The following is a 22,948-nucleotide window of genomic DNA, read 5'->3' as shown; positions in this document are numbered from 1 at the left end:
ATAAAGCAGATCATGTCAGTGAGTCCCCAACCCAGTTTCTGGAGATCTACCATCCTGTAGGATGCATTTTTATGCATGGTTTGACTAATTAGCAGCTCAGCAAGATTTCTAGCTCTTCAATGAAAGGACTGCAGATCTCCAAGAACAGGGTTGGAAACTACAGCACTAAGTGAAAAATTAAGTTCCATATGGTAAATAAACTCCATACAATGCAGTGGTATTCAGTCTATACCTTGGAGAACTGCAGGGTGTGCAGGTTTTTCATTATTAATCAGCACGTATTTGAACCATTAAAGCAGTCGACTACACAACTAAATCACTTCACCTGGTTTCTTGGGTCCAAACTGGTAGCCGATTTTAAGATGAAAATAAACAGGAAATCTGCAACTCTACAAGGCCAGTGAACCCAGTTGATATGCAGTTCAGAAGCGTACAGTAAACGTACAGTAAATAAAGTGTTTAGTTAACCTGGTAGCTGAACTTGGCCTGCTCCCTCAGAGCGTCGGGGTCTTTGGGAGTGCGCAGATCCTCCAGGCTTTTGGCCAGGGTGAGGGTCTGGCTCTCCAGCTCCCCCTCCAGGCCGAAGATGTCATCCAGGAGGTTGATCTCCGTGATCTTGTCGGCCACGGGGCTAGGGGGCGCCGTGTGACCCTGGACACGCTCCGCCCCTTGCCCCTCCTCCGCCTCCGCGAGGTCCGCCTCCTTCAGGGTCCTGTAAGGCTGCGGCCTGGCGCGAGACACAGTCCAAGCAGTCAAAGCAGAGAGAGGGCTTTACAATGAATACCTCTTTAATTAATGAACCCATTCACACACACACGCACGCACGCACATTAACGGCGATAGGCTGCCATGCAAGGTACCAATTAGCTCGTCAGGAGCAATTGGGGGTTAGTTGTCTTGCTCAGGGTCACTTCGACACACCAAGGGTGGGGGGATCAAAATCTTCCATCAGCCAATTGTGTTCATGCCCAAATCAGGGGCAAGGGGTGGAGAGAGAGAGAGAGAGAGAGAGAGAGAGAGTGTGTGTGTGTGTGTGTGTGTGTGTGTGTGTGTGTGTGTGTGTGCGTGTATTTGTGCATCAACCAATTCTGTTTGCCACATGCGCAAACATCCAGCACGTGGCACACAGCACAAACACATGTGCAATACAAACAAATTCTAGGAAAGTGACAGATGCAAAATGCACACTGAGCAAATGTAACAGTGAGCTGACTGAATGGAGCTAAATTCTACGATAATTGTTTTTCTGTAAACGGGATAAAAAAAGATAACTTTTGCGGTAGACTGACACTCGCATAGTCTACTAAATTTGAAACATAATTACCCAAGAAAAACGGCACAATCAGCATGTTCTTCCGTTTGTGCATTTCATTTGCTCCTGACAACTTTAAGCCACCATCAGACATATACAGTATCTCCAATAATCTGTAACTCACTATCTCTATCTCTAACTAAACTCTGAATATAAACACAGATAATATAGTGGGCTCCAGAATTATTGCCACCCTTGATAAATTTACAAAAAAAATCATAGTTATTGACATAAGCTTCATTTACCCATTACATGTGTAAAATAGTTCACTTTATTAATGATTCAACTCTGTATTTCCCCCAAAAACACAATTATTGGCACCCCTGCTAAAATAGTTTGTGCAAACGACCCCTGACAAAGATGAAGCCATGAGCGTTTTCCTATAATTTGTGCTCAGGTCAGAGAACACATCTGGAGGGATTTTTGACCATTCCTCCATGCAGAACTTTTCAGAATCATTGATATCCCTGGGTTTGCACCTATGGATCCCCCTCTTCAGTTGAAACCACAGGTTCTTGATGGGATTTAAGACCTAGATGGCCATTGCAGAACATGAATGTTGTTTTCAGTTTCACTTTCACAATTTCTGTGCGGATTTTCATGTATGTTGGAATCCATTGTCCTGCTATACATGGAAATAAGTCACAGCTTCCCAGGAGAGACAACCAGATCCTCTGGCACTTTGTTGAATTAATTATGCCACTGATCTTATCGAGTGCCCCAGGACCATTGGCAGCAAAATATCTACAAAACATCAGTGACCCACCTCCATATTTTACAGTAGGCATGAGGTGTGTCTCCTTGTATCTGACCATAGTACTCTCTTTCAGTCATAATTCCAATGACATTCCAATGATGCAATTAATCTCTGCAATTCTTAAACTGTGATCCTTGGGCTCTTTATGGCCTCTCACACCATGTTCCTCACCGTCTATGGGGACAAAGTGCACTTTTGCACATTGCAAAATTTTGCAGCCATTACATATTTTCCATTTTTTCATTATCGCACTGACAATGGTAAGTGGTATGTTCAACTGTTTGTCTTTTTTTGTACCTATTACCATATATGGTATATCAAATACCATAATGAAAGACAAATTGACAATGAACCCCTGAAAAATAATCAGTCAGCTACACAAACATAAGATACATTCAATTATATTGATGTTAACCCTAGATGACAAACAGAATCAAAACAGTTCGATTTCAACTGGTTTGAACATCACCTGAAAAGGGGAAATGCACTGACCCAAGTACAAGAGGGTACTGAGATGCAGTACTAACACCAGCAGATCGATTTGTGGCTTAATCACACAAGAACACACGAGACACACTGAGAAACAAATGAGATACATGCACACACATGACAGACATTAGTAGAAAGTAGAGACCATTCAAAGGGAGCAGAGAAGAGGAAGTTTTCAGAGAAGCCGGAAACAGAGTCCTCCTCGTGCTCATGCTGAAACTCATCCCCCGACGAGTCCTCTGACAGGAAGACGGTGTAGTGGCGTGTGGGCCGGACAAAGCTAGTGAGAGGGACACACAGCCAAAATCAAACACGAGAGAGAGAGAGAAGGCTAGTGTGAGCGGAGAAAGGCAGGGAGAAAAGGTGAGACCAGGGTATCTCACCAGAGAGAGAGAATGAGAATGAGAATGAGAATGAGAAAGAGAGATATAGGGAGAGAGGGAGAGAGAGAGTTTGATTGACATTGATTTGGAATGTAAAGTTAAGAGTCCACAATTTTGTTTGTGAGGAGCATCCCAATCCCTGTGTTTCACACAGCTCCTGACCAGACAGGGCTGTGTGAAACAGTGGCAGTGGCTTCCCTCCATTCATCTCAGCTAAAATACTGCTGAATGAAACTGAACCCACATTATACCCAACGCACACACACCTTCCTGTGATGCTCAAATCTCAATCACTGTTCACAAATCATTTCACATTTGTTTAACATTTGAACACTGAAAAATGCAGTGGTCGCACAAGTCCATGGAATGTTGAATATTATGATATTATTAAATATGCGTGGGTTTCCTCTGTGTACTCCGGTTTCCTCCCACAGTCCAAAGACATGCAGGTCAGGCTGATTGGAGAGTCTAAATTACCCGTAGGTATGAGTGTGTGAGTGAATGGTGTGTGTGCCTTGCGATGGACTGGTGACCTGTCCAGGGTGTATTCCTGCCTTTCGCCCAATGTATGCTGGGATAAGCTCCAGCCCCCCTGCGACCCTGTTCAGGATAAGCGGGTTAGGATAAAGGATGGATGGATGGATTATTGAATATATTGAGATAAAACCAATCCACTTGCCTTCAGATAAAAGTTAATTCCATAATATGGCGACTTGCAATAATAATACAATACCTGTGTGTCGTTAAAAATGTTATTATGACACTTGTTACAGAAGCGGGATGAAATAGCAGGATAAATGGGAAGAAATAAGCTACAAATAATGATTTGGCAGGCAGCACGGATGGTGCAGTGGGTAGCACTGCTGCCTCACAGCAAGGAGGTCCTGGGTTCGAATCCCCGTCGGCCGGGGCCTCTCTGTGCGGAGTTTGCATGTTCTCCCCGTGTCTGCGTGGGTTTCCTCCGGGTACTCCGGTTTCCTCCCACAGTCCAAAGACATGCATGTTAGGCTGATTGGAGAGTCTAAATTGCCCGTAGGTATGAGTGTGTGAGTGAATGGTGTGTGTGCCCTGCGATGGACTGGCGACCTGTCCAGGGTGTATTCCTGCCTTTCGCCCAATGTATGCTGGGATAGGCTCCAGCCCCCCTGCGACCCTGATCAGGATAAGCGGGTTCAGATAATGGATGGATGGATGGATAATGATTTGGTGTTCTAATTAGAAATCATTTTTGACACATAACAATATAAAAAAACCCAAGGAGCGATTTCTGAAAGCATTGCATGGTGAAAATGGCACTTCATCAACCACTGGTTCAAATGATTTATTTTCAGTGAATCAAGGTGCCAAATTCTTCTGCATTCCTATTTTAATTGCAATTTGCAATTTATGTGGTCAGACAGCAAAGCGTCCTCATTTAATAATGTGGACTACTTGTTTTACTTCAGTATTACATACCCAGAGATGAATGGAAAGGCCTCTGGAAAGGTCCTAGGACTTTTACGAGGAACTACAGCTGAACTACAGAGTTCTGCTGCCTCATTCCTGACATCAACCCTGTCTGTTTGGAGACATGAATCACACAAAATGTGCTGAATCACTTCATTATTATTTTTTGTTTTGGCATCTGAGTAGTCAAGTAAAAAAAGAGAAAATATTGCATTATGTTATGGCACGCCTATACACTTTATAACAAGACCAAGTGTGCAGATTAAATAGAAAGTCTGACTAAGTCAAGAACACAGAGTCAACTGCAGATGTGAAAACCCAGCTAAACAATAAATGTAGCTGGGCTGGGGGGTGGATTTCCTGTATTTGAGCACAAAAGCTTGTCTAATCCTTTTACATCTCTCTCCACTCCCTGGCCCCTTTGAAGGTCTAATACCAAATTCCTTTGTCTCTTTGTGGGTTTCCAGCCCTGTGCGCCGGACAGTGCTTTTTTTCTGAATGAATGTGATTCGTAGTTGGCTCTGAAGCGAAGTGTCCACTCGCTGGTCTCAGTGTGGGGGCTGAGGCGGCAGGAATGCAGGGAGGAAATCTTAGCCAAGACGCCCTACCCTGCACACCCACACACCCACACAGGCATGCCTGCACGCACACACATACACACACACACACCCACTCACCCACACAGGCATGCCTGCACGCAGACCCGCGCGCACACATACACACATACACACACACACACACAAACATACATACACAGACACACGCACACACACACACACACACACACACACACACACACACACACATACACAGACACACACACACACACACACACACACACACACACACACACACACATACATACACAGACACACACACACACACACACACACACACACACACACATACATACACAGACACACACACACACACACACACACGGGAAGTAAAACCCAGCATTCTCTGGCCTTTTTCTGCAGCCGGCAGTATTCAGCTAAGAGAGGACTGACAAAGCCACACAGTTCTGCCTGGCAAAGACGCTGCCGAGTCACTGAATACGGAAATATCTGGAAGATGACGGGGATGCGCGGGGTGTAGTTAATTAAAATAAAATTCCTGGCTTCCTCTGTCGACTCCGGCTCCAGGAGACCGTAACATCCGCAGCTCTGACCCACGGGTCCTCTCAGAGAGACTGAGAGAGACGATAAGCTGCCCGCGTGACGGTTTAAAGCCTCATTCAGCGCGAGGGGGACAGCCCGGTGAATGGCACTGAAAGAGGGCCGGAGAAGAGGAAGGAGAATAAAGAGACAGAGACAGAGAGAAAGAGAGACGGAGAGAGAGAGGGGGCTACGGGTGGGGGGTTGAGGGGATAAAGAGAAGAGATTGCGCGGGCCCCCGCCCGCCCGCCCCCCTCCCCCCGGCACAGAGCGGGCCTAGCTGGCATGTGACAGGCCTGACAGGCGATGCTGTTCCCGGGTAAGTATCATGTCAGGGAGACGGTGCGTTGAGGCGGGAACGGAGTACAGCATCATGGTGCCAGTGCGTGCTTTAATGAGGGGGACCCGTGCCTCCCGCTCCCTCTTAAGTGTCAGAAATCTCCAACAAATCAGCAACACGTCACGGCCCGGCCTGCACATGAAATGTTGACAAATGCAGATATTTCACTTTTAATTGACACTAAGGGCGGGGGATGATCCCAGCCACCGAGGAGTCTGAGGGCGTAGCGAGGGTGGGGGGGGAGTAAGATGTAGAAAATACGCTGGAGGATGCTTAATATTTACGCTAGCTGTCATTTTCAGGGGGCATCACCGCCACCTCCGGTTAAGGGGGTGGGGAGGGGTGTGCATACTGAGTAAGGGTGTGGTTCCAAAAATCGGGCAGTCACGGAGGGCGTTGAATGCCTCGGAACCGTCCCCCGTTTGACCGAGGTCAGCAGCGCGCTCTGCTCTTTTCCGCGCACCTGTTTGCAGCACCTGCTGAGTGGAAAAAAAGCAGGAAATCCCCTGCAATGTGTAACGGTCAACGGTGGCCCGTAGAGCCGCGACGGCCATTCCGTGTCCGTTTTACCGTGACTCAGCATAGGATTTGTGCATTCGGCTTATCACAGCACTCTAAATTCAGAATGTCGCACGCCGTATTCAACCTGCTATGCAACCGGAATAATTTACCCAGTGACATGGTTATTTCTGGCATTTACTTCTGTATTGATTACGGTATGTTGTGGAGCCCACGTCCTTGCAGGCTGTAATTTAAAACATAATAATTGCAGTATGCATAGAGGACACAAGGGTGCAGTATAGATCTTCATTATTTTCCTCCAGAGTTTCGGAGGCCCCTGAAGATGAACACGCATACATTCAGATAAAGCACCGCAGATCAGACCAGCGTTCAGTGTCAATCGAACCAATTTCGATCAAAATAACATCCTGTTCCTGCACATTTAAAATGCCAATACACTGGGAGCACAGTGCACATTACCACCATCGTTCAGAACAATGAAATATGTGATTTGGATTTTGAATACTTTTCTATGTTTTACTGAGCTTGTCTGGTGTATTGGAACCTATGAAATACCCTCGAAAAGTGCAAACCCTGCCTTCTTGGTTGGCTCAATCACACCAAGCAAGATCAATCGTGCACAGAAAATGATTGAAGCATGAAGTAACAATTACGTATTTGAACCGGGTCTGGTGTATCAACATTCAATTTTAGCAACCATGAAGACCGCAAGCAGGTTATGAAAGGATGTGGAGTCGTTTTCACAATCTTTGCATCGGTTGCAGGTCTGCTTGTCCTATAAGACAAACTGAAACACCTCCTCGATCGCCCCTTCAAATTGGCACCACTCGCCTGTGGTTTCTCATTTCTCACTCGGAGGAGAAAAGCAGAGCTTTGCTCATTTCTGCGCCTCCTTCCCCTGTCTGGGGATGTCTTCAGCTTAATTTGAATACATATAGAAGATACAATTTGCCCCTTTGAGTCTAATAGTTTGGGGTCAACCTAGCGTATAATTATATATCTAGTTGTTAGGCTGCTTCGAGGATGCTAAATTGGCTCAGCAGGTGTGAATGTTGCTGCAGAGAAATGACTCAATTGCAAATTGTCTGAGCTGCGCTAACCTCCATACCCTCTTACATCACGGTCTTTTTCAAACTGAAAGAAAGAGGAAAAAATGAGGAAGCCAGGTCTATTTGCTCCCCCCCCTCACCCCCCCTCACCCCCCAACATAAAATAAACATTATGATTTCTGCAGAGGAGTCGCTTTGGCTGACTCGTTTAACTCGTTTCTACAAACAACAAAATATTCTGAAAGAATTATTCTTAAAAATAAGCAAAGCTCTCCAAGCTCCTTTGAAAGCAGGGCGTCTAAGCTTTTTCTTAAATGAATATTTTTTTCAATTACCGTCTTGGGTGCAAGTTTTTTTTTTTTTTTTTTTTTCAATAAAATGATATTCCTGGCCCTGTGGTACAGTGGAGCTCGTCATGAGGAAGAGCGCTAATTACAGCCAGTAATTACACCTGGAGGAGTGAGTCCCTCTGGCTCGAGCGCGTGTTCTGGCCTCTCTCACCCTGCAGTCCCACTCAACCTCAATGCACACAGGACACTGGGCGTGTGGCAGTTATTTATTAATTAATCACATTCATTAATTAACTTATTTATCCTTAAACTGCCAGACTGTTTCGATTTGTTGCAATTTCAATAAGGACCACCTACAAGTTCAACATTCGGTTTACACCCGTCTCCAATTTCTTTCGGAAATTCCATCTTTTCTTGTATTTATTTGTATTTTAAATTATGTGCAGAACACATAGGCTGCGCTAAATCAAGTCAAAACAGAATCAGCTGCAAATGGTCGATCGTTATGTGAACAGACGGCACTTGTTAATAATACCGAATAATCAAACGCAGATTCGGGACGATTCATACTTGAAAGGTCAGATCTTTGAGACTCCCCTATTTCAAAATCATGAGCTGCCAAAGTCACAGACCAAGAAATGAATCAAACTTTGTCCCATCTGCTGCGGAAAAGAGATGATGCAGGCTCTGCTTTGCGTTTTGCGTTTTAACCCTATAAAATGTGATCTCATATTATACAGTAGAGTACTACGTTTGTAATGAATGAGTTTAACCTCTGCCCAAGGACCGTAAATATAATTTTGACAACGATGACATATTGTGCTTCCATTGTCTTGAGTCTCTCACACAAGACAAAAGAAACATAAGCTATAATCTCACTAAACAATGGTAGCGTGAAACTAAATATTGAGGTTAATGAACTGTTTGATTATTACTTAGTAATAATGTGATGCTTACTTACTTTCCAGTACAGCAGCCTTAGATTTGAACATAAAGTAACTTCTTGACTGTAGGAGAAGGCTACATCACACAGGTTCCCCACTGCTGATGGATGGATGGATGGATGGATGGATGTGTGGACAGATAAAGGACAGAGAGGGAAGGAGTGTGTTCTTACTGCTCGGGGCTGGAGGCGGAGGTGCGGCGGGTGTCCAGGGCCACATTGCTGCGGGGCCTCTTCACCACCAGGGGGCGCGGAGGGCGGGCCTGGGGGAGACCACCACACGGACAGGCGTGAGACACAGAGGTGCAGGCACGCACACACTCATACACACTCACACACACACGCGCGCGCGCACGGGCACCTGCACACACACACACACACACACTCACTCACTGCCGTTTCTGATGCGTTATTTTTCAACGTTCGGTTCAAACTCTCATACAAAACACAAGGTTGCTTGCGATGCTCACTCCAAGCAAATGTACCGCCCTGTATAGAAAGCAGGTAAAACCCAACAGATACCCCAGAGAGAACAGGGGTCTGGATTTGGGTGAACTCACAGGGGAGTTTAGTAGAAATCTGGGAATACAACCATTTACCATTACTTTACTGCACCTGTGCTTGACTAGCAATCTAGCCAAGCTAACGCTGCTACATCTACACCTGAGCCTCGTTCACTGGTGAACAGGGAGCAGACACACACTGTCCACAAACAGAAGGAGGACAATGAGGAGCGCCTACAGCCATGGTAAACGTGTTCGCAGACGTACGCGTCCGTGTGCCGTTCGCCGTGCGTCGCTGCCTGCCTGCGCGAGCGCATGTAAACAGTCCAGGTTGCGGTACGCTAGCATGGCATTCTCATACAGCCCCACACCTCCGACGCTGGAGGGTCGGTGCGCGTGTCACCGTGCGCGCACCGCAAAGGCTGCGCCTCAGAGCCCTCTTCCCCACAGCACCTCCTACAGAGGAGCGCGGGTCACCGCCGGTGATGAGCTACAGACCAGCTGCGGTGGGCATGACCGGCAACTCCGCCACAGGGCGGGGGGGGGGGGTGGGGTGGGGGGGTCATGCTCCGGCTATGTCCAGGCCAACCAAGGGGGGTTGGGGGGGTGGGATTAAGTTTGGTGCTGTTTGCCTGAACTTGAAACAGGGTGAAACTTGGGGAGGAAAAGAACAACAGAGCTAATTAGGCGAGCTGAGCTGACGGAGCACAGCCAGATGGCTGGGAGCCAACAAACAAAGACAGGGGCCTGGCAGGCAGCGGGATGGATGGAGGAGACTGCTTCATTAAGGGCCGGTGAACAAAGCGCCGAGGCGAGAGAGAGGGCCGAATGAAAGGCTGTTTAATTAAGCCTGAGCTGGAAGGTGATGCGTGACGCCGGCTTGTCATCGTGCCGTGAATACTTTCACCTTTTCCTGCGCCACTTCAGAAAAGCCCCCGGCTCGCCCCGGCCGTGTCGGCGAAGCATGCTGGCAACGAGGTGTGTGTGTGTGTGTGTGAGTGTGTGTGTGTGTGTGTGTGTGTGTGTGTGTGTGTGTGCGCACGTTGGTTAGGAGTCTGGGTTTCGTGTTGGGGGGGCTTGGGGGCTAGGTCAGTCTACACTTCTGGAAAAGTAAGGTGGGGGGGAGGTAGTGGCTCTCTATCCTCACTGGAGGCTTAGCTTCTCTCCATTTCTCTCTATCGCTTCCTCTCTTGCTCTGTCTCCATCTCTCTCTCTCTCTCTCTCTCTCTCTCTCTCTCTCACACACACACACACTCACACACACACACTCACACACACACACACACACACACACACACACACACACACACACACACACACACACAGGCACACAGGCACACAGGCACACCCGAAGAGGAAAAGGTAAACAGTCAATGTGGGAGTCTGTGGAAGTGTGGGATTGCATACACACAGCAGGAGGGTGGGTTCTACAGAATCTACTGGCACAGGCACCAGAGAAACAGCTTACAGCTCACAGCACAATTCCAGTGCAACTAAAGACATGCTACAGCTGTGCAACTCAGGGAATACAACATTTTAAACAGATACACAACAGCTGTGCCACAACATTTTAAACAGATACACAACAGCTGCGCCACAACATTTTAAACAGATACACAACAGCTGTGCCACAACATTACTAAACAGATACACAACAGCTGTACAACTCCAATAATCACTATTACAACACAGATATGGGCAATTCAAGAACCTATTATATTAACACACAGATTTGGGCAATTCAAGAACCTATTATATTAACACACAGATATGGGCAATTCAAGAAAGCTGTGCTATACAAGAGCCACAATATATACCCTGTTCTACAGCTGTGCTGCACAGGGACTTGATATTACCCTAGAGATGCTACAGGACCCCATTCTACAACTGAACATTGCTGCCCAGACAGGCTTCCCATGGGAGGGGGAATTTCCCTCTGTGTGCACTGCACTGGATCTCCGAGCCCATCTGACACACAAAGGAGCGAATAAGTACAGTAAGTACGTAAACCAAAGGTTAGCCCTGCCGTCGTGGTGTGGGAATACAGCAAATGTATGCTACCCTGGATAAGGGTTTCTGTTAAGCAAATATGTGACATTAAAGGAGAATAAAACTTCTGCCACCTCTTTTAGGTAGAGAGAGAAAGAGAGAGAGAGAGAAAGAGAGAGCAAGAGAGAGTGAGAATATGAGCAAGTGTGAGAGAGAAACCGGAAAAAAGAAGATACCCAATTAATTTCCCACTGGTTAAATAAATCCTATGCGTTCTCATTTGCTTTTGGTCTCCTGACACATTGACGTGATCGGTGGATGAGGGGTGTGAGCACAAATACGAGGTTTCCTGTTCCGTGCATCCCGAAACTTCCTGTTCCCTTCGCACATGGAGGGGAAGGTGTAAACAAACAGGCAAAGGGAGAGCCACACAGCACACACACGCCTGCATTCACAATCCACACCTGCAAAGTGCCCCCACCAGTTCCAGCAAACATGTAGAGATGTCATCACCTTCTATTAACTTACCTCCTTTTTCCGAATCACCCAACAATCTCGCCATTTCACACAACAACTAGTACCTGAGTACTCAGGAATTACAGCACGCGTTGAGCTTTTCAACGACATGCTCACAGGTAAGTCCCAAAAAAAAAAAAGAAGAGCGCTCTGCTCAGGAGCTCTGAGGAGGTGAGACTGGCCAGAGGGGCCAAAAAGAAGAGAGAGTACCAGAACAGCAGCACCTCCTGCTGGGTTTAGTCATGTTAATCAGTGAGGAGATTTGGCAGGCAGTCAAAGTGCAGGCCAGTGTCCACACGAGCACACTCGCACTCACTCATGCACACGAACCTGAGAAGGGAAGATAAAAGCTACGAAACTAGAAGATTAAAGACTCCAGGAAAAGCTGGATGTGGAAGTGTGTGTCGGCACACTCGCGTGAGCACGGGCGCATACGCACACCTGGGCATAGGAGGCATGAAGGCTCAACAACCACAAGACAAGAGGGTTAGACTCCAGCTTCAGTTAAAAAGCACAGTATGCATCCACACACAGAAAAGCACTCGGGCATACTGTGGTTGATATAGTGCCTGCAGCCTCAGAATGCGTGCACAGTATATCACTCCGGGGGGGCAGTTTTGGGAGGTGCAGTGATGCCCTGGCGAGGGCCATTAGTGGTTGGGGTGGGGTACTCACGGGCCTTATGTTGCGTTGGAGCCGGGGGGGTGGGGGCCTGGGGGGTGGCACTCGTGCGGGCTGCACCAGAGACACCCATGTGTCAGACCACAGCACAGCGTAACAATGGACTTTGTGCCGCGCGTGCGCACACACGCACACACACACTCTCACACTCACACCCTCACACACTCACACACACACACACTCTCTCTCACTCTCACACTCACACTCACACTCACACATACACATACACATACACTCACACACTCACACACTCACACGCTCACACGCTCACACGCTCACACGCTCACACGCTCTCACGCTCACTCTCACACTCACACTCACACTCACACTCACACTCACACATACACACACACACACACACACACACAGACACACACACTTAGCTGAAGAGCATGTGTGCTTTCACACACACATACTCACACACACACACACACTCACACACTCACACTCACACACACACACACACACACACACACACTCACTCACACACTCAGCTGAAGAGCATGTGTGCTTTCTCACACACATACACACACATACACACCCAGTATACAGCAAAACATACAGTATATACATGCACAAAAACACACGCATGATAAAAACATAAACACATAAATATACATGAAACATAACACAGCAAAATAAAAGCAATGTGTCCATAAACACAAATACACCACAGATTCAGACATACAGAGCCCTCCATAACATTTGGGACAAAGACCCATTATGTCTTGATTTGCCTCGGATTTTCCATAATTTTAGATAAAAATGTACAGATCAATTAACACACAATTAACGTGGTTAAAGCGCAAGATTTTATTAAAGGGTATTTTTATACATTTTGGTTTCACCATGTAGAAATAACACCTGTTTATTATTCATAGCCCCTCCCCCCCACCCCCCCCCCCCCTTTTTTTTCAGGGCACCATAATATTTGGGACACCTGGATTCACAGGCGTTTGTAAGAGCTTGGGTGTGTTTAATTGCCTCCTTAATGTAGGGCTCTCAGCCCCTAGTCTTTCCTCAAGCCTTCAACACCTTTGGAAACTATTATTGCTTTTCATCAACATGAGGACCAAAGAGACTGAGAAACAAGAGACAAGAGAAACAAGAATAAAACAGGTAAGAGACATCTGCCAAACATTAAGCTTACCAGAAACAACTGTTTGGAACATAATTCAGAAGAAAGAGAGCACTGGTGAGCTTATAATCACAAAGGGACTGGCAGGCCAAGGAAGACGTCCATAGCCGATGACAGAATCATTTGATAAAATGAACACTGTCTGCAGAAGACTTCATGAACAGGAATACTGAGGCTACACTGCAATATGCAAATCACTGGTTAGCCACAAAAACAGGATGGCCAGGTTACAGTTTGCCAAGGAGTGCTTAAAAGAGCAACCACAGTTCTGGAAAAAGGTCTTGTGCACAGATGAGATGATGATTAACTTATATCACAGTGATGGCAAGAGCAAAGTATGGAGGAGAGAAGGAACTGCCCAATATCCAAAGCATATCACCTCATCTGTGAAACATGGTGGTGAGAGTGTTGGCCTGGGCATGTATGGCTGCCAAAAAACAGGCCTGGCATAGCATCACCAGAGAAGACACCCAGCAACTGGTGATGTCCATGAATCGCAGACTTCAAGGAGTCACTGCATGCAAATGATATGCAACAAAATGCTAAACATGACTACTTTCATTTACATAGCATTGCTAAGTCCCAAACATTATGGTGCCCTGAAATGGGGGAACTATGCATAAACGCAGCTGTTCTACAAGGTGAAAGCAAAATGTATGAAAATGCCCTTTATTAAAATCTGACAATGTGTTCTTAAAGCAAATGCGATTTTTTTTTCATAACAAATCTCAAATTGTGGAGTTCAGAGGCAAATAAATAAATTATGGGTCTTTGTCCAAAATATTATGGAGGGCACTGTACATGTAGACACAAAGCCACACACATACACACAAAGGTACACAAACTCTCACTCTCTCTCTCTCTCTCTCTCTCTCTCTCTCTCTCTCTCTCTCCCCCTCCCTCCCTCCCTCTCCCTCCCTCTCTCCCTCCCTCTCCCTCCCTCTCTCCCTCTCTCTCCCTCCCTCTCCCTCCCTCTCCCTCTCTCTCCCTCCCTCTCCCTCTCACACACACTCACACACACACACACACACACACACACACACACAACATGCCCACACATAAAGGCACAGCTCAACAAGACAGGGCACACCACACAGCAAAGCTCAAACTACAGACAACGCTCTTAAACGAGATGAAAAAAGGCGAATCAATATTCATTCATTCAAACACATGAAACAGACACAGGATTAAAGGCAAGGTTGAAAATGAAGTGGGGAAAAAAAACAATTCACAATGACATTTGGGGAGCTTAGCGAGGATGAACAATGAACTATAAACAGCATAAAGCCATCCCCAACCATTCCCATTGTGTGGATTAACCCTTCACATCTACCTGCTGAGACACACAAAGAGGAAGGTGCCTTGGACGGGAATAAAAGGCCTTCAGACATATTGAAACGACAGCAGGTCTTTCAAAACTCCCTCCCAGCTCCATTTATAATATATACTCCAGTGCATTCATTTATTAATCATATTTCTAAAGGCCTTTATAGACTAAGTGCCTGGTAGGTTTTGCATTTCAATGGAATGCATTAAGACATGTTCCATGCTCATACAGATGGTGCTGGTTATAGTCAAACCCCATGGTCATAAATTCATTCATTCATTCATTCATACCTGGACAGCAGTAAAATGAAGGCTGCAAAGATATTAGTCCGACAGGAGTCAGAACCTGAGGTAAGGCAGTATGTCTACATTTTCAGAACATCATTTTTAAACTGGAGCCAGACTGACCTACACCACATTTGGGGTCGTTGGGACTGAATAGGTAATTCCATACTCTAATCCAGCACGATTTACACAGACTCCATTTTGTCTTACATACAATCCACTGATTCAGCTGCATACTTTACTGAAGCAATTCAGATTAGACACCTTGCTTAAGGGTACAATGACAATGCCAAACATCACACATGGGAATCAAACCCACTTGCACTTCAGTTTGTTTTTTCAAGGTAGATGTTTGGAGTGTTTTGGAAGCGAGAAGTTCAGAGGTACGGCAACACGCCCAGGATTCAAACCCACAAACAGTCATGGTTACAAGACCAGTTTCTTAACTATTAGGCTATGCTGTACTGCTGCAGGTTGGTATTATTGGACATCGGGATAGGACATGGCTAGACTGTACATGTGGAATCCTGAAGAATTCCCCATGTCCCAATTTCTCCAGGGTTTTCTTATTTCCATTGTTGCCGGTCACATAATTGATCAGAATAAGCAGCTAATTATACCACAACCTCACATTCACTTTCTTTCCTGAGCTGAAATTGGTTGCTGATTTTAAAGTCAACACAAAAACTAGAAGACCCTGGGTTGGCCTACGCCTCTCACACACAGTTGTTAGAGTCACCGGCTCATAAGTGATAGGCTGAAACGAAGCAACGCTGAGAGCAGGAAGCGTGTGCATAGGACGGCGCCTCATCCATGCCTCATTTGGCTCAGTCGAAATGGCTCTTTTCATTAAGTGACTGCATTGTCACTTGCAGCTTTGTGCTCATCCTTAATTGGTGTGGGCGCCTGACGGTAAAAAATGCACGGGGCCGCTTTAGCATGACGCCTCGCTCCTACCACACGCTAATGGCTCAGCTGATCTTTCCTACAGGGGGCCGGATGCATCCTGAGGTCCACGGCAGACGGATAATGGTATCCCACTCAAAAACATTCGGGACATTTTAATGACGGAGACGACCCCACAATGAAAACACGGCCTACACCCTTCCGCCTGTCCTGCTAATATGGAGAGTGAAGAGTCGAAAGGGTAAGGTATGGTATCCCATGACTACATAATGAACAGCTTTTTTTTCCCTTCAGATGGCTGTACGGGTGAGGTATGGTATTCCATGACTACATAATGAAGCTCTCTGCTTCCGCAGACGGCTGAGAACACCGCTGCCATGACAGCGAGCCGTTCCTGGAGAATGTGAGCTAACGCATTTACTCTGCCCAGTAATAGAGGAAGTGGTCCCGATGATGCCTTCTTTGACACGCGGCTCGCTAGCCCTTCTCATCTCCAGGCTAACCGCACACATCCATTTGTAAGAAAGCCGCTGTGCGTACGGGCTTGCACTGAAACATGTAGACTGCTAAAGACTGGACCCCACCTCACCAGAACTCAATTACCAAAGCTACACACGCCTGACTCTCTCTATCAATGAAAGGTTTTACTCAAAAACATTGAAACAAGGCTCAGACTGAGCATATGCTCTCTACAAAGGTGACGAAGTGACCAGCAGTGTCCTCCAATGTGGACTGGCCCAAAGATGTGATCTGCTTAACTCCTCAAAGCCAACCCTAACCACAACCCCATCAGAAGTTTTAGACCATTCTGCTTCTCAAAACACACCTGTTCAAACTCTACCTTAGTCCCCCCTCCTGATTTACCCCGCCCCCCCCTTCTGATACCCCTATCGCTGTCTAACCAACCCCCCCCAAAAAAAAAAAAAAAAAAATTGCACTTATGATGACGACTATATGTTTAGAACAGCAGTCCAGGTGTATTTTTCTAGTTCTGGATGTGATGCTTTGACTTGTGGTAGAACCTATGCACCTGTAAGTCGCTTTGGATTAAAAGCGTCTGCCAAATGACTAAAATGTAAAATGTAAATGTAAAATGTAAATGCTTTTGGAGTGCACAGCCAGAGCCTACAGTAACCCCCCCCCAGATCTACCATACAAGGACCATCCACTCCCCACACGTAGTGAGGTTTGGCATTCCCCTGAAGTGACCTGAATACGGCAGTAAAATATGGAACCACTAAACCAGGGCTGCCCAACTCTAACTCCAACCCTAACAAAGCACACCTCATTCCACAGCTAGATATCTTGTTGAGCTGGTAATTAGTAGAAGTGCCAAATTAGGGTTGAAATGAAAATCTACTGGATGGTAGATCTCCAGGAACACGGTTGGGCAGCCCTATTCTAGAACATAAACTTCTTCCCACTTTTAAGGCTATGGTTTCACCTACGTCAACATTAAGTGACGCACTGGAAAGCTTATTGCCCACTGGGACAACAAAGATTTACTATCCTCACTCGACAGTGCCAGGGGACCCAGAGGGGGAACAGGAACTCCCAGCTGCTTGGAAGCACGTTGAAGAGTCCCGGGGCTTTTCTCCTCAAACAAGTAACAGCGAGTGACAAACGGCAGCTGGATTTCTAATGGAGTGATGCACATTGTGGACTCAGGTAAGCTCCTCCACACCTCCGCCGCTCGGCTGGGAAGCAGACGGAAAGACAGGGAGGAAGGCAAACACACCGGAGAGAAAGAGCCGGGGGAGATCGAAGGAGAGGAGAGGTGGGTGTGCGGGGGTGGGCGGGTGGGGATGGGGGTGTAGAGCGGAGAAGAAGCCTCCGGAAACGCCCCCTCCCTCCACGTTTACATCTGTCATGTAGCCCGGAGATGAAGCGGTGCAGGACAGCTCTCCTCTCTCCTCCTCCGGCTCGGCGGAGGAGAGCTGATTAACGGCGTTCCCGGGGAAAGAGGCTTCGCAGCGCACCTCGCGCCCAAAAGAAACACGCTCCATGCAAATGTGTTTGTCACTTTGACAGTACGTCTCAATTAAAGCTCAGCGCCAGCGTTAGCAGCCTCTCCTCCCTGGGCTACTGTCTGCAAGCTGACTGGCTCCCTGATAGAAGGTCCTGACCCCAATACGCACGCACGGGCTGCTAAAAGCGAAAGCGAACCGGCAGGAAACCGGCAGGGGGAAGAGAAGAGACGATGAAAAGAAAAGAGGGAGAGAGCGGAAAATCCTTTTACGCGTGACGGAGAGAATAACTCCTTGAACTGTGCAGAGAAAAATAATAATAAAAAAACTGACAACCGCTACCTGTGTTAAAAGTATGCCGGGCGATAATAAAAGTAGTCCCGGCAGCGCTGGCTGGAAGAGCAGCAGTCATATTGATGGAGATGATGGTAAATTAAAAACAGGCAGGAGTCCCTGTCAGTTCCAGCTCGGGAGACAACTCCGGGAGCTGTGATTTTCAGTGCGCCGTGCCGGAACGCGCCACTTCCTCGGAGCAGAGAGGGGCTCCGCCGGCGTTATGTGCCCAGGAGGAGAGACAGACACCAGCCCGACGGCGGCTGCTGAATTTTGGGGGTGAGCTGACAGGTGAGATGATGAGGCCGCTCGGGCGGAGGCACTGCTGTTTAATTAATCTCAGGACACTTCTCCCGGGGTGGGGGCGGAGGAGGAGGAGGAGGGAGGACACAGACTCAGGAGCCGGCAGCCACGGTGTGAGAGAAGGACCCGGAGAAGGCATGTTGTATTTGTGTGTGTGAGTGCGTGTGTGTATGTGTGTGTACGTGCATTGAGTGTTTGAGTGCGTGTCTGCATGTGCGGTGTGTGTGTGTGTGTGTGTGTGTGGAAGAGAAACAGACCAGCGCGGAGCCAGCCCAGGGAGCAGCTCTGATTGGTGGTGTGTGCGCTCACACACACAGAGGAAAGGAGAGGGAGTTGCGCTGTAATGACTTGTCACTGTCTCTCTGTGGGTTGTTATGGTGTGCGAAGCACGGGTACCGCTGCCTAGCTGCCTGACTGGAGCCGGAATAAAGTTCTCACCTGTCAGCACAGCCTTCCCAAGCAAGTCGCCACGGCGATGCGTCTCCTCTCAGGTACAGAGAAGGGGGGGAGTGGGGGGGGGGGTGTAAGACTTTGCACATGCCCACGTTGTGAGCGGGCCCTGTAATCAGGCGGTTGGGCTATTTTGCCCGCAGCACGCGGGCGCCACCTAATCGGCTCAAGCTCCACCCACCTGCCCAAAGTGCACCGTGATTGGCCTCCGCTCGTCCCGCGGCCGGACCTCCTTCCTCTCGGCGGAGGGCGAGCCCGCGGTGTGCTGTGCTACGTCTTCGCCCGCGACCGCGTAGCCGTTTTCGGTCATGTCCTGAGGGGGGAAGAGGACAGTATTACCCACAGCTAGTTTGTTAAGAGTGAAATGCAGAAATGGGCCAACGCACCAGGCCTGTCAGATGGGGGCACAAAATGGCTGCTACAGGGACAAACAGACACACCTGACCATCAGTATACAGTATATGAAGCAGGTGAGAGATACACATTAAAGAAAGACAGTAGTTTTGCTGACCTGAATCAACATTTGGCCTCACTTCGAGCTAAGTTATCATTGAGGCTGTGTGTTTGTCACAGGAGTCACGGATTCCGTGATTTTTGCCATTTTTTCTGGCAGTTCCATTTGCATTTTTTGTGATTTCCACAATATCCTCAATTCTTTGTGATTTATGTGATTTTTTAGGATAACTCGACCTTAATGTAGCCGGCAGTGTTATTCATATAGGCATACACCTTTCTGCAAAACTCCCAAAGGCTGGGAAAAGAAAGAACAGATATTTGATATTTGATATTTGATAATACAGATATTTGTAATGCGGATCGACATTTCCGTCATTGTCAGTTCTTGCCATCAGATGTATGACTGTCACTGTCAACAATGTTGGTAATTCAGTCAAGAAGCACTCCATCAAAGACCAAACCTAGCAATGAGCAATGTGCAGTATACCAAAACAAACTTTAAAGAAGTGACATACCGTAAACATCAATGTTCAATGTTAATTCCATCAATGCAGTTTGAGCATGTTCTATTTTTTACCAACATCAAGTTAAATTAACGGCAAATAACATGTTCTTTCTTTTCGTGACGGACCAAATTAAGCCATTAAACTCACCAGCCTATCAATTTTACTTTACTTTTACTTTGTTCATAGCAGCTGGTTATTTAAACGATTTTTTTAAACTTGAAGGACTTGTTACTGTTCCTACACTTGCGTGAATAATATTTCAAGTGTTTCCCACTGCTGGGGATGAGATATATTATTATTGAAGTATATTACAGAAAACAGCAGATATGACCCTTCTAGCTATTTATTCTATCTATTACAGTACCCCCAAGAAAAAGACACAACATGAAATGCCAGATAATACATACTAGAGTAAAGATACATGGCACCTGTTAAAGTGCTTTTCAGTAACGGAGAGTAGGGTAATTATTGCTGCTAATGTTTATTATATACCTGGGTGATAACAAAAGCTATTTTGCAGCATACATCTGCTGATTACTTTTGGTTGGGGGTGGTTAGATGGGGAGACTGAGTGTGAATTTTGCACCTACTCTGTACAATAAGTGCCATCAATTTTTTAAATGAACACAGTGAGCCAGGTATTCGGCTTCAGACTGCAACAGAAGGAGCTCCTGCAACACAGTGTCCCAGTCGGTCTGCCCCGGTCTTCATGTTCAGGAGAGAAATCTGCCCCTTGCTGGGGGACTATGCTATGTCAAGGGTTCCAGAAACATCTCATTCCACTGGATAATGTCAGAGGAGAGAGGAGACCATACCTTTTGCTTCAAACGGTTCTTCACTTCCTTTATCCCCATTCTTGCATGATCTTTTGCCTGTCATGCAATATAAGGAGTGTGAGCTCACCTGCTGTCCTCGCATTTGTGCATTAAATATTAAACAACAAATCATAATAACTCTACATATGGGCATTTTACTGTGGCCCAAAAAGAAATGGCTAAAAAGAGAGGCATTAACACAATATCAAACTGTGGAGGGAAGAAGAGAAAGGAAAGAGGAATAATGAGAAGAGGACATTTCAGACAAAAGAGGAATCTGTGATCCACACTTACAAATTTGTAGACTGTTTTCATAGCTGGGTTAGCCTTTGTTTTCACCGTGTTAAATATGGCACCGCTGCCTTTCTGTAAGTGACAAAAGCTTTGGTAAATCATTTTAAAGGATACGTGTTTTAACCACCCAACAGTAGTAGACAAAGAGGCTCCAAGAGATTGTTTTATTTATCTTCTAATGCCTTCTGGGGCTAGGTTTTTAGATTTGCTCTTAAAGTTCATCTTTGGTTGCCACAGGGTACCAAAAGGAAATGTTTAACTTTTTTACCCGCACAGGTTTTTATTCTGTGATTTTTATTTTTTCATCCTCTCAAGAGGAATTCAGTTATGCGATATATAATACTGAAAGTTGTTCCATTAGGACATCTCTCAGTCTACAATCAAACGGCGATTGATCACATCTCATTGATTCCTCTGCAATCCCTCTAGGTGATATATTTTCTGCTGTTACAGCATCATTGCTCTTCCTTCAAGTTACGTCTGCAACGACTTCAATCGCTGCTATTAAAGAAACTCTCTGGTAAGAGTCCTGCTGTATATCAAATAAAACATAATTAACAAACTGAAAGAGGTTGTACCAACCTTAACCGTGGACAGCCACTGGTGATAGGTCTTGTCACTGCCTGGAGAGAAAAAGCAAAGACCATGTGATAGGTTAGCATGCATGAAGTCCACACGCTCTGCATGCAAGCCAGGGGTACGTGTAGACACATGTGATGAAGTGAGAGGAAAACGGTGATCTGAAAAGGGATGTGTACGGGTTATCCAGAGTGAAACCCCATACCGGCATACTCTCCCATGTTGATCTCTTCTTCAAAGACATCGCTGAAGCCCTCCCCAGAGTTCAGGAGCTCCAAGCGGCCGTCGATGAACTTGGAGGAAAAACAGAAAATGAGAAGCGGAAGCTGCATAAACAGACATTCAGATTCTGATTCTGATTGTGGCCGGTGTCAGCGTTCTGATCCGATGCACTGGACACCACCAATGTTCTACTTGCTGTCTCTGGGCCAAACCTGTCCTGGGACAGCGTATACCCGCCCAGTCTCAGTGCTCTACCTCCCAAGTCTCAGTGCTAGTTCAATCTCAAGTACATACCAGCTGCACCTATCCAACGTGAGTATATTGTACCTGCCCAATACCTACGCAGTCTTAGTGCTGTACTTGTCTATTGACAGAATACACCGTGCCCTCCTTAATGTTTGGGACCCACTATGCGGCATATTTTCCGGAATCAACTTCACCGAGCGCACTGGCGCAGTCACTTGTGAGGTGCGTGGTTTACTGGGCGTGGCTAGTGAATGGCGCCGTTTCCACACAGTGAAGCCAGGGGCGCACAGATCGAAGTGCGAGCCGCAGGTGGAAAACGGACTGGATCGTGCCCACTATATTGTGTGTGGTGCACCTCGATTCACTCATATCAGTCAAGCCTCCTGTTCCACGCTGCTGTGCGCACTCCTGACTCTACCTGCTTGAAGAGCTGCAGCTGGATGGCGCTCTGCAGGAACTGCCGCATGCCACTGGACCGGTGAGCCACAAAGGCCTCCTCGCTGAAAGTGATTGGCTCCTCCTGAAAGCAGAGAGCGCACGGTCACGGCGGCAGAAAAGTATTCACCCAGTCATTTCCCTCCTCTGTGGAAGATATCCCGAAGGCCGCGTCATGGTGGGGGGCCGGAGGGGTGCAGGCACGGCATGCTAACGCACGGCGCGCTAACGCTGTGACACTGAGCAGACTGTCCACAACCTCCAGCCTTCTTAGCCCTGCCGTTCACCCAGGGCTCCTCTAGGGCCTCCT

At 46.9% G+C, this 22,948-nt stretch overlaps 1 protein-coding gene across 2 annotated transcripts in view; it reads right to left on the bottom strand.

Annotated features, from left to right (window-relative positions):
* Positions 1 to 22,948, bottom strand: part of dennd1a (DENN/MADD domain containing 1A) — a 137,818-nt gene that overhangs the window by 5,164 nt on the left and 109,706 nt on the right. Inside the window, exons 14-23 of one of the 2 annotated variants that reach the window (XM_061259839.1) lie at positions 22,622 to 22,723; positions 21,941 to 22,028; positions 21,739 to 21,779; positions 21,157 to 21,228; positions 20,863 to 20,919; positions 19,267 to 19,398; positions 12,372 to 12,431; positions 8,863 to 8,951; positions 2,704 to 2,838; positions 469 to 727 (exon numbers count right to left, since the gene is read on the bottom strand). In XM_061259839.1, the coding sequence (XP_061115823.1) occupies positions 469 to 727; positions 2,704 to 2,838; positions 8,863 to 8,951; positions 12,372 to 12,431; positions 19,267 to 19,398; positions 20,863 to 20,919; positions 21,157 to 21,228; positions 21,739 to 21,779; positions 21,941 to 22,028; positions 22,622 to 22,723 (1,035 nt within the window). The remainder of the gene's footprint in view (positions 1 to 468; positions 728 to 2,703; positions 2,839 to 8,862; positions 8,952 to 12,371; positions 12,432 to 19,266; positions 19,399 to 20,862; positions 20,920 to 21,156; positions 21,229 to 21,738; positions 21,780 to 21,940; positions 22,029 to 22,621; positions 22,724 to 22,948) is intronic. The other variant, XM_061259840.1, reaches the window with a different exon arrangement.

The sequence above is a fragment of the Conger conger genome, chromosome 11 (genome assembly GCF_963514075.1).
Source record: "Conger conger chromosome 11, fConCon1.1, whole genome shotgun sequence".
Classification (NCBI taxonomy): Eukaryota; Metazoa; Chordata; class Actinopteri; order Anguilliformes; family Congridae; genus Conger; species Conger conger.
The sequence above is the reverse complement of the archived record's forward strand: the minus strand, read 5'-3'. Positions and strand labels throughout refer to the sequence as shown.